General features: G+C 36.3%; 1 protein-coding gene across 4 annotated transcripts in view; it reads right to left on the bottom strand.

Moving 5' to 3' along the window:
* LOC124644400 (translational regulator orb2) overlaps nucleotides 1–13220 on the bottom strand; it is a 69671-nt gene that overhangs the window by 30341 nt on the left and 26110 nt on the right. Inside the window, exons 1-2 of one of the 4 annotated variants that reach the window (XM_047183724.1) lie at nucleotides 9295–10254; nucleotides 3412–3523 (exon numbers count right to left, since the gene is read on the bottom strand). The exons of 2 other annotated variants lie outside the window; for them this stretch is intronic. In XM_047183724.1, the coding sequence (XP_047039680.1) occupies nucleotides 3412–3451 (40 nt within the window). In that variant the 5' untranslated portion in view covers nucleotides 3452–3523; nucleotides 9295–10254. Of the gene's footprint in view, nucleotides 1–3411; nucleotides 3524–9294; nucleotides 10255–13220 lie in introns of those variants that run through there. One more of the 4 variants, XM_047183725.1, reaches the window with a different exon arrangement.

Here is a 13220-nt window from a genome sequence, read left to right as displayed (position 1 = left end):
TAATCCGGCGATTGAAAAACCGGCCCTTAGATCATTAGTGACACTGCGTCCATTAACAACTTGTTTTTCAGCACCTCATTAATATTATTTCGAGTTATTAATAACACGACAAGTGTCGACTATTTTCAATAATTTATTACAGACAATTTTTTGAAGTTATTCCACTTGTTGTAACCATAATGAATCATACCATATTTTTAACAATGGCGGCCGGGTCGCGATCAGCTGATTCGCGCGCGCTACGTCAAAATCGATTGAAGGAATGGCTGGTCTGGGGTTGGCTTGCAACCTGTTTCATCTACATTGCAAAATAGACCTTATACGAATAGATATTAGATTGGAGATGCTTTAATATGAATCAAAAGGTGTAATTTGTGATGTGCGAGTGCCACCGACACCTTTACACTCACACATTGACATGACGCGTAGCCATATGCGATCCATTCTTTAGAAATCCCTTACAATATGTTGTCAGCCAAATTAATCGAGTAATTTTGTGGATTTTAAGTATATGGCTAAAATAAAACCAAAAGAAGAAAAGTCAGTGTCTAGTGGAAGCAGCTATGTTTATTTCAATTTTTCAAAAAAAAGAATTTTACTAACTGGTCCAGGCGTCTGAATAATCGGTGAACATACATAAGAAAGATCCCGAAGAATTGAAAACCAGCTCCCCTCTTTTTGGGAAGTCAGTTAAAAAGCCACGATTAACGAAACATAGAAAATGAAACGTTCATTGGAACCGAAGGAGAGAGTACAATATTACGTCAGAGATCAGTTTTTAATCAAATCGTTTTGTCTTTTAGGTGAAAGCGTGTTAACCAACTCACTGACTCTTTCTAATTAACCAATGTTGTAATATTTCTTTTGTTCAGTATTGATGGAAAATTTTAGAGGAAAATAACAACGGTTGTGTCTTACGGCGATGGCAAACGTCTTGAGGAAACTTGAACTTTAAAGACTGAGATCGCTTTGAGCAAATAGTGAGCGCTAGGGATAAACGATCATTCTTGCTTTATATGAGAACCTATGAGCCCTGTACCCTGTCATAATCAGCATTTGCCGATCCTTTTCCAGACTATGTTGGGGTCGGCTTCCAGTCTAACCGGACGCAGCTGAGTACCAGTGTTTTTCAAGGAGCAACAACTTATCTGATCTTCTCAACCCAGTAACTCGGGCAACCCTGTATCCTGGCATGTCCTCTGTATTGGGACAATATCAAGGCTGCTGATGTTACATGAAAGTCGATTATAAAATCGAAATTGTACCTGCTGAGCTTCATCGACTTAGATATATAGGTCTTGTTACCCAAGGAACCATAGGTTAGGAAAAGGCTAAGCAGATGACTTATACGAGAGCATACTTATAACAACTGAAAATGGGATTTTTAATGGCTTCTGATTAACATAGAGTGCGTAACGGAAAATTGTAGAGCTATTTAATTTTGCCTAGAATTTAGTAATTACTAAACAATGCCATAGACATTAGCGCCCCATCTATCGAACCTCTTTCATGGCGCGGACTCTATCGAACTCGCTACTATTTTTTTATAAAAGGAGCAATGACCAATAAATTATCGAATACAGCCTGCAATGCCCAAACATACATCTAGCAGACACGCCTATCAACCTGCGCTACGCATGCGCGTAACCATGGCAACCGCAAGATGGCCGTGTTGTCATGACAACCGAATGTAGGACACCACAGCCCGGGTGACCTAAATGCGAGGCTGATAATAAAAAAATGTATTGACGCAACAGTGTTTGTTGTTTTAACTAGAAAGTGCTGTGACAATGTTGACAAGCATTTTCTAGATATTCTGAAAGAGTGTGATAATATGGATGTCGAGTTTTGTCCTTACTAAAGATTGCCCTAAAGATTACTAAAAATTTTCTAAGTCCCAAAAGCCTTGCACACCCTTTGCTACACTCCAACCCAAAGTCCTATCTCTTGTTACTAAATCTACAGATATATAGAATATTGGAAACGGCCGTAAGAAGCATAATAACTACCAAAAATCAGATCATATTTGGTAATGAGCGATCACTGATCTGAATTGGACACAGTGTAGTATCTATCTTCTATCTAATGATTCTCTTCGTCTTAATATGCCTTTGCTCGTCAAAGTATTCGTTTTTCGGAAGGCACGTTAAATTGACGGGTCCTGGCTGTCATTTGATTATCTTTGGTAGTCTTTATCGGTAGTCTCAAGCTGGCGAGTCTGAAAACCAATCTTACCAAGGGGTATCGGTATACCGAGGGTTCATGCCTGTAGCACACCTCCGCTGCGAAACCCAAAGGGCGAAACCGCCATAGTTTCGCTGTGAGTTGTGAGTTGTTGGGCGGCGAAACAATAGCGAAATTCCCTGCTCTAACGTACAAAACTGACTATGACGTTGTCTCTTTCTAACATGATTTCGCTCATTTGCTTAGGCGCCGTCTACATCTCCGCTCGTTGTCCGCCAGTTGTCCGCCAGGGCGGAGATGTAGACGGCGCCTAAGCAAATGAGCGAAATCATGTTAGAAAGAGACAACGTCATAGTCAGTTTTGTACGTTAGAGCAGGGAATTTCGCTATTGTTTCGCCGCCCAACAACTCACAACTCACAGCGAAACTATGGCGGTTTCGCCCTTTGGGTTTCGCAGCGGAGGTGTGCTACAGGCATCAGAAGGTTAGATATGCAATCGCTCCATGTAAAACACTGGTACTCAGCTACATTTTTTTAGATTAGAAGCCGATTCCAATATACCTAGTTAGGAGAAGCCGACCCCAACACACCTAGTTGGGAAAAGGCTCTCTCCAAAATAATTTCTTCTATTAAGTTAGAACCTCCTTCAAGCTTTTCTATAAGATGCAAGCGTCTTAACCAGACCTAGCTCTACATTTTAGTATGTACAATAACATAGCCCTGTTCAACAGTCGGGTAAAAAGCCAGACTAATTCAAATTGACCTATTACAGTAGAGAGTTATCGCGCTGTACACCTGCGCAGGTCAACTTGTGGGTCACGGAGGTCAAATGGCACTCCCTTTTTCAACGCTCGATAAGATTTGACGTTTTATTGATATTTTGACGTTGACAATGTCATTTTGACGTATTCTTAGATGTCAAATTTGACACTTAACATGTTTTTATAGGACTTCCCAAAAAGGAATTATAAGAAGGTATTATAGAGTTATAATGCTATCCATTTTTATCTTCTGCATTTCTATATATTCTGTCATGTAGTGTGCTGAATGTTTCGTGCAGTTGACAGCTGTTAAATTTCAAGGGAAAACAAAGTTGTTTATACTGACTGACAGCACCTGTCAACTGCACTAAAAACGGTCGGGATATACCTAAGAATATTTTATCATTACATATTTATTTATGTATAAATGTGCACACACACACACATACATTATCTAAAACTTACCATAATAAGCCATATTACTGACTAAATGTTCGTTGATCATCTTACACAATTTATTTTTTCACTGTCACTTATTCAAATCGATAACTCAAAAACACATTTTATAACACACTCACTGTAAACACAATATTATTGGCTTTAAGAAAAAAAAAGTGGATTTTCAAAAATCAAATTGCTGGAAAATTGAGAAGGTATGAACATTTTGTACTCATTTTAAGGAACCATCACACAGTGCGGGTTCCGCGTGATAAAATAGTAAAACTGAGCGGAAAATCCGCGTGTTGGTAAGCGCTCTAAGTGAGTACACTACGGTCTCAATAAGTTAAATTCTTTATTTACTTTTACCATCATTTGCGTTGAAACAGCTGAATAAATTGCAAGGGCATCGAAGAAATTTCAGGCAGAAGCCTGAAAAATAAAATCGGATTATTAAACGACTTTTTCCTATGCTATACCTAAACCTGGACTATAAAGTCTGAAATCACCAACCCGCATTGAGCAAGCGTGGTGATTAACGCTCAATCCTTCTCCGTGTGTGAGGAGGCCTGTGCCCGGCAGTGGGACGATATAAAGGCTGTAACAGTAACAGTTTTCCTATCTGATGGGTATCCTCAAGGGATAGGTTCCACCATATAACTATAACGAAAACCAAACCATAGCCAGCCATGGAACCGCTGCGTATTGGTCAAATCGATGATTTGACAACTGAAAATGGTTCGATGATCTTTATTACTACGGCTATCTAAGTTAAGCAGTACCTAAAATATAATATACCTAAAATATAAGTACTATTAGTATATTAAAAGTTAATATAGCTAATGACTAAATAGTTATCCATAGCGTTGTTTATTTACGAACGTGGTTCTATAACGCGTAATCTCACGTTTTACGATACGCCATATAATCAGAACTGATGACTAAAGATAAAATTATTTCTTATCTATCAACTATGTGACGGTATTTAACATCGTAATCATTAAGTTTAATAAAAATCCATTCCAACTATCGGGACATCGTTTCACGATAAACTAATAGGTTTCTGTATTTTACAAAAAAATATTGCTAGAATTCTAGGTTTTAAATATTGAGTTGGTTTTCGTAGAACCACCGAATAAGCTGTTTATTTGGTGTTGCCATAAGACATCTACCGAGAAAATAGGAGTAGGCAAGGGTACGATACCCCTTAAATTATTTAATGGTGCATCCACAGATCTGTTATTTTTAACGCAACACCATCACACTTGCGGACTTGAAAACAACGTTTGACTCGATTTTACAATTATTTCGAATTGAATTTATGAATCCTCGTTATATTTTTTCCCAAATCTATAAAAAATATATCCTGTCCCAAATACCTCTACCTCAAACAAGCTATTCGGTAGCTCTATGATTACCCAACTGCACAAAAAGTGTCCACAGGATGTTCGAGACCGCGGGAAACGGCTAGTTGTTTTATAAAATCGCAATAAAAGTCAACCTTCACCTAACGCATTGGGCTGCGCGTGAGCACATCACGCTTACGTAACGAGACATATTTAGTATACTCTGCTGCAGGTACGTAGTACAGGTGAATTTGTATTGTTGAAGTAGCAGAATTTTTTTTTACATAGAAAAGCGATTTTTCACTATTTTTGAGAGTAAGTATCTAACTAAACTATTAATTGATATTTTTTGTTTTTTAAAGTCGTGGTTCAAGATTGCTGATAGAGTGTCAGAGTTTTTCAGCCATTTTTTTTTGAAGTCACGATCCATGTATGACAGAAATACAGTTTTTTTTTCAATACATTCAATTCATATCTATTTATTTGAAAATAAGTAATTTTGTGTTACTTCTTAAATAGCAATAAATAAAGGATAGGTTAACTTTCCTTTCTTTTTCAATGACTTTTAGATTATAGAATTGTTGATGGTAGATTGTACAAAAATAATTCATGTTTCAAAACACAAAATGCTATCTTCATAATTTAAATAATGACATTCAAACTAATCTACCAGCTGTCAATTGTCTCTTAAAATAAATGACTTTGGTTACATATTAAAATAGAAAGCATATTTTTAATGTATTGATTGGTAAAGCACTCCAATAAATTATATTGTAATCAACTAAAAGCCGTGTTTTTCCATTATTTTCAGTAACTATCGTGTTTCACATTAGACTGTATTACGGACACACAATAATAATTATTGAATTATTTAAAAATAGATGATGGTTTTTTTATTTTTATTTTTAGTGTGACATACATTAATGTCATATTTATTTTTATTACATTTTGGACACCAGTGACTGATTAAAGGCGAAGGAAAACATCTTGAGGAAACCTGGACTATAAAGTCTGAAATCACCAACCCGCATTGAGCAAGCGTGGTGATTATCGCTCAATCCTTCTCCGTGTGAGAGGAGGCCGCAGCCCAGCAGAGGGTCAATAAAAAGGCTCATGATGATGATATTGATGATGCTAAGACAGACTATTATCAAATCTAAATTAAATAATATGTTGTCTCGTATCGTAATGAATTCCTGTGACGCAATAATATAGTGTCTGCCAAATACGAGCGTGTCTTTATGTGGCATATTATAATAGGGCCGAACTCCCGGGCGAGTCAGAACGGCTCAGGAATCTAACTGCTATTAATATATGCAGTTGTAAGACGATTAGAGTTGTACCTAAGGGAGTCGGTAAACTTGGTAAGGCTGACATGAAACGTAAAGGGCGATTGAAGGAACTTGTAGGTACCTATGTTTTAGGGTAAGACTGACATTATATTCGCTCTATTAAGCCATCATAAAGCGGGAGGAGTTATATGTTGCTATCCTATCCTTATTTTTTTTTTAAGTTTCTAAGATGTCAAAAAAACAATAGAAAAAATCCCTTCTGAAGTCCTAAGATAAATAAGACGATTAGGTTTTTCTCTAATTAAAAGAACCTCTCCAAACAACGTTCAACATCAACATTTAAATATGAGATACGTTATCGGCAAATCAATTAACGTCTTAACAATAATATTTAATGATCTACATATCACAGTTACCTCAAAGATGCGTATTCGCCTCAATTGCTTTCGTCGAGCAAGGCCTATGCTTGAACTGAGAGTTACCGCGGCCCTGATACACAAATGGCTTCATAAGGAACATGATGAGTTTTATCCAATAAGAGTCTGACACTTTCTCACGCTGTACCCACAGCGGGAGCAGTCATTTGATGATTTCCCACAAGAACAATAAATAAAACAAAAAAGGTGTACGTTTAGGCAGAGCGTAACGTAAATATGTCTATCGGTCTACCTCTCGTAACACTCAAGGTCAGCATTGGTCACAGTTTCGTTGTTTACACTAAATATTAGTATTTAGTCGCCAACAGCACTCTCTCAGTACAATTTCAGACATTTTTAACACGATTATATTAGGTCGACCTGTATGTAACTATGTAATGAAATCTAAGGTAACTAAAGCCATCTTCTAAGAATCGTAGCGTCGTCATGACAATTGACAGCTGTATGTAGTTCTGATGACAATACAATAATATGGTACTATCGAATTGATCTGATGATGGAGCCGGAAGATATGAACTCAAAGTTCATGATGGGACATGGTATCATAGCTGTGTTTGGACTTATTCTTTTAATGATTTATATTATATATTTTTTCGACGTGCTTTTTTTCAAACGATTTCCCTCGTCAAAAAATCACTCCTTAGATTTCAATATTTTACAATAATCTTAATCCCAATTATTAAGTAAATGTTCACCAAACATTGAGCGTACTACATCTAGTAAAAAACTCAAAGTTTTTGCTTCACCTCAACCCAAAAAGTGTCTCTATTGTTTTTGTAACATAACGTTGTTTTTGAACAAACTCCGGCCGTGTCAGGGACGGTTGCGTCACACAATTGTGACGTTTCTATACAAGCATCTACTTAGTGGCTTTGCTGGGGCTGCGGGATTGTTCGAAAGAGTTACCGCGGCCCTGGTACATAAAAGGCCTACGACGGAACACGACAGTTTTTAGTCAGTAAGAGTCTGACACTCCCTCACCGCTACTAACCCACAGCGGGAGGAGTCATTTGATGATTTTTGAGGTCGTTGAAAAAAAAAAGGCTTTTCTTGATACAGGATCGTTCGAAAGAGATACTAGCGGGAATGGAACACAATGTATAGAGATTGTAGGTACTGTGTTTCGGAGGGCACGTTAAACTGTAGGTCCCGGCTGCCATTGAACATCTTTAGCAGTCGTTATAGGGGTAGTCAGAAATTAGGCTGACAACCAGTCCTAACAAGAAGTTGTCTGAGTAACTGGGTTGAGGAGGTCAGATAGGCAGTCGCTCCTTGTGGCACACTGGTACTCAAGTGCGTCCGATTAAACTGGAAGCCGACCCCAACATAGTTGGGAAAAGACTAGGCAGATGAGTATTAACATAACCTAAGGGAGCAAGCATCACTTCCTGGAAAAAATTATAACCAGGTATCGTCCCGGGAAATTGTTGCCGGGAGGGAGAAACTAAACATTTTGGGGAAAATTGTTTTATATAAATGGCAACACGTGCGGAAAAGCCACGAGTATGTTAGTAGATTAAATAAGGTAACTTTGATGTTAAACTCTTGTAATAGAATTCTAATTTTCCCTATCCTGAGGGTATTATTTTAGCTTTTTTATCCGACAGGTCTCTGGTTTTTGGTAGTAAGAGAATTTACCTCAGTTCTATCTAAAAATGAGTAGGCTTATGCTCTTTATCAGATCTCTACATTTAGGATAGTCACGAATAATATATGTAATTAATGTAACTAATTTTTACTTAATTTTTTGTAACGTTTTATGTTGTTTCTAATTTCTTTTTTTTTTTTTGTTGTTATCTTTCTTTTTCAATTTTCTTTATTTTTTAAGTTTCCTTTGTTAGAAATTGACTTATCTAGGTACTCTGATTTATGTAAGTGACTTTTGAAGTCGTGTAAATCAAATAAATAAATAAATGAAGAAACACACTTTAAAATGGAAATTCAGGATTGATTTGTTTATACTATTACACTATAGGTACTTAGTTTTAGCACAATTTGATAGTAGATATAATTTAGAAAAAAATACACGCTGTTTGTATGTATCTCATATCCCTATGTGTCTTACTACATCCGAATAATTTCAGTTTCCCAGAAAAGTGGCGAATAGAGGTTGGGTCTTTACCCACTAGGCCATCACCACCACCTGACAGTTAATAACAATAATTATCAGACAAGAACTCTATTACGACAGATTACAGTGTTTAACTTATTATCTTGTAAGATTAACTAACTTTTTTACCGACTTCAATTAAAGAGGGGTCTCAGTTTAACCCTTGAGAAGTCATTTTATATCCTTTTTTAGAGGACTTCTAAAAACCAAGGAGGTTTTACGGTCAAAATGTTTATTTTCTTTAAATAATTCAAAACCTAAATGTAAAAAGTACCTAATTATTTTATTGAATATTCATAAAGCTGTTTGCATTTAATAGTGAATTATAAAATCACTGATTTACTAATCATTGCATTTAATTTGAATATTAATTATCTATGGTCAGAAGTAGACTCTATCGCTCTCCGTACCTTTGCCAGTTCTAAATAGAACGAAAAAGAATTGTCTCCTGTCTATAGATGAGTAGCAAAAAAATAAACAACGCAACGTGACAAAATGCCATTCAGAACTTAAAAATAACATTGTTACATTAGTTTTTCATGTTAAACAATATTTATTTATGTTTCGTTAATACTGTAGGACTTTTACTAAAACTAGGTGAGATCTATTTTAATGTTTAATTAATTACGACTTCAAGGCAAAGGAATAATGTTACATCCTCTCGAGTTTAATCGATTGTTATTATCGATACTAACAAAAAGTATATAAAACAGCCAGTGTGTTACCAAAAAAAAATCGATATCCGAATTTAAAAATCCACTTTTTCTTTTGCACAACAAAATAAAAAATACACACTTTAAAATTTTGTAACAGGGTTCACTGCACTCCAAACGGCTCGCACGATATTTTTTTTTTACAAAAATAGACCGAACGCGCAACGCCCACGGTTCTAAATTCGTATATTTTAAAAAGTTTCAAACGCATGCGCTTCGTTCGCGCGCGCTCACCTACTGACAGCGCGCATCACAGATTCCCACTCGATTGTTATCGATTAACCGACCAAATACAAACACCCATTCCACTATCAAAACTTCTCAATGACACGACCTCTTGAATTTGAAAGTATAATAATAGGCGACAAACACAGCCAAATTCAGAAGTCTTTTTCAGACGTGTGCTGAACTAAAGGTACGAATGTTTTCAATTTAGTCGGTTGCTATGGAAATTCTAAGCGTTGGTAAGTCACGAGGTAGCCGACGGTTTTAGTAACATATAGTTATTTTTAACTAGATTTAGACTAGCGAGCCAAATGAGAAAATGTCAGCCGTCTAAATGGTTATTTTGCATTGATATTAGGGGTTTATTAGCTTTTATTCTGCTTGAGATATATTAAGGGACTATCAAATGATGCATTTTTGACCTATTTTCGAAATGTCACGTTGTATTGAGAAATGTCTATGGTTTTTCTTATGCCCTCAGCCGTGTAGGTACTGCAATGGCGCAATATTTTCCTCAAAAGAACTGATAGAGTAGATAGTTTGATTGTAGATTTCATATCTCAGAGATAAAAAGGTTGATACCATTAAGACGTGCCTATGAGTCAAACTTGACAAAAGTAATAAGACCTCATGTAGACCAGCTAGTTTAGGCCGTTTTGTTAGTATCCCAACCAAATAATTCTTACGTTAGGTGGAAAAATTTGTCACTGTTAACTACTTTTCAGTTGCAATAGTTTTTTTAACTAAACGGCCTAGCTTAACCTGTAAAAATTACCCATCATACCAATTTATGAATGTTGTAGTTTTCAATGTTAGACCGTTTAGGCTACAAAAAATTTTAGATCTATATTGCCTGAAATACATATACTAAAATGTAGACATAGTAAATGCTTAAAGTAATTTCTTAAGGGAGGGACCGTATGAGTGAAACCGCGGTTAACAACTAGTAGGCAAATGAAATAAGTGATGTAAATGTATTAATATCATTAGAATTCGGACATCCACATTAATCTTGGTTCGTAAACATTCACTTTGCATCAGAGCCAAAAAAAATTGTTACGTTACTATTTTTCATTCATCCCGCCAAATTATAATTTTTATGATTCTTATAAGCAATCGAAAAAGCGAAAAGACGCTAAGTTCCTTCTGAAGTTTTTATCTATGTATTTTAGTATATATTTTTAACTTATATCGGGTGTGTCGTTCATAATCACATGAAATGAAATGCGTTAATATACTGGTTAATATATGTCGATTGTAACAAAGAAAAAAGAAAAATACGTAAAAATAAAAAAATGTTTTTTTCAAACAAAGTAAATGGAATAAAAATGTGCAAAAATTAGAACACCATATAAAAGTCAGTCATTACAAACAACTGAAATTCTCCCTTGAAAACTGACAGCTGTCAACTGATCAAATCATACGATACTCCTAACTTTATCTCTGCTTTACACATGATGTTGTAAATTATAATAACGAAAAATGACTCCTGTGGTTAAACCACTGAATGGATTAGGTTATTTTTTTTACAATTCGTCATAGAATATCATAAAGTATATGCGATATGATTTAATGTGATTGTGAACGACACACCCGATATATGAACATTAGTTACAGTCTAGTAACATAATTTTAAATCTAGTCCACTGCCTGACTTTTATATGGTATTCTAATTTTCGCACATTTATATTCTATTTACTTTGTTTGAAAAATTCTTTTTTTTCTTAGTTTCTTTTTTCTTTGTGTTATACCAGCATATAACGTATTTCATTTAATGTGATTGTGAACGACACACCTGATATATAGTAGGTAGATTTAGAAAATAACTGAAAAGTAAGTAAACTACATGCACAATAAACATGTACCCGAGTTATATCGACTATATTTTATCCGGATACGAGCAGTAGTTCCCACGGGTACGGGTAGTCAGAAGCCAGTAAGTCTCGACACCAGTCTTACCAAGGAGTATCGGGTTGCCCGGGTAACTGGGTTGAGGAGGTCAGATAGGGCAGTCGCTCCTGGTACTCAGCTAAATCCGGTTAGACTGGAAGCCGACCCTAACATAGTTGGGAAAAAGGCTCGGAGGGCGATGATAGTAGATTTAGAAAATAACGGAAAAACAAGTAAACTACATGCACAACAAACATATAATGCAGCAGTCATCGGTACATTCGTACTTACAGTAAGTAATTGGTTAACAAAACGCTCAAGGCCGCGCGAAGGCTTGTTGTGTAACGCGCACGCGCGTAGCTCACTACCACTAGATGTGGCTACAGCGCAGTTTGTGAGACGAGTGGGAATATTAGAAATTGTTGTCTGATTTGTATTTTTTTTTTATTTTAATGTTAGAAGAATTATATTGAAAACCCTTATACATAGGGGGATAAGTGGTTTGAGAAAACTGCGGGCTTACTTATTTAGATAAATATTTATCATGGAAGTGGAAGCGTGTTGGGCCTATAACCTGTGAATAATAGACACAGTGGCGTTTTCCATTGACAAAATATTTATTTTCCACAGAGTTACAAGACAACAAGTTATTGCTTACGACGCTAGATAGATTAATAACAAATTATTTTGATATTATTGCAACATTACCGTGATAAAATATAGCCCGGGGATAGTGCAGCTTCCTTACAGTAAAATATATTTTTATAAATAAATTCTGTAGTTTAAGAGCCTTAATAAGGTCAAATATGAATTCTGAACAAAACATTTCATATTATGTTTACAACATATTGTATCACTCTCAAAAATAAAACTTGATCACGCCATAAGGGAGGGCTAATCACGCCTCGTTACGAACGCTCAGCCTTAACCATGGAGAACAAAATGACTAGCGGAGGTGCCATAACGGAAAATCTCCTAAGGCCCTCCATACACGGACCGCTTGAAACAGTATGGGGCGAAAGCTTCTAGATGTCGACCGCCCAAATTAGTTGCAACTGCTCGAGCGGTTCGTGTATGTGCGTCTATAGAACTCTGCAGTTTACTGTGCAGTCGCAGCTTGAAGCTATCGCCCCTGATTGCTTCAAGCGGTCCGTGTATTGTCGGCCTTAGTGCGGCAAAATGCGGGTGAGCGGGGGACGAGGAACGTTATGTCTTCACCCTCACACGCCTTCTTTGGACCCAATATTTTTTTGTCATAACAAAAATCATTGACAATTGTCTCAAAGAACCCGAACGCCTTATTAGTTCACTTGTAACTGATCGTTTTGGTCATGTCCACCGTACTTATTTGACCAAGAAGAAGACACCTGACCTACCTAAATTATGGTATCTCTGCTCATCTTTCCTTACTCCGTAGCCTAAACCGACACAAATGAGTTCAACTCACGGAAGTTTAATCTTTATTGTAATGCTGATGCGGTTGTTAAATAAAAACAGAGTGTTTTAGGACATTTTCGAGGACAAAAATAGGCTGTGGCGTGTCATTTGTGAATTTTAGATGAGAGAAAAACATTTGGTTTGGGTGGTGGGTTTTTGTTTTTTGGTTGAAGATAAAATAGCATGTATGATTAAAGATAAGCGTGTGGATAGTAGCTAAGAAAATGAATGAGGATCTTGCTTTCAGCTACAGGCAAAAATAATAGTAGGTATCTTAAACTAAAGAGCGGACTTACCGTACTCGAATAAAAAGTAGCCTACTACCAGATATGTCTCTATTCAGGCCCTGTGTAGAGCCTGAAAAAGGATATCTAGTAAATATGTTA

This window comes from Helicoverpa zea, chromosome 30, assembly GCF_022581195.2.
Source record: "Helicoverpa zea isolate HzStark_Cry1AcR chromosome 30, ilHelZeax1.1, whole genome shotgun sequence".
Classification (NCBI taxonomy): Eukaryota; Metazoa; Arthropoda; class Insecta; order Lepidoptera; family Noctuidae; genus Helicoverpa; species Helicoverpa zea.
This window is presented reverse-complemented; position numbering and strand designations above follow the sequence as displayed.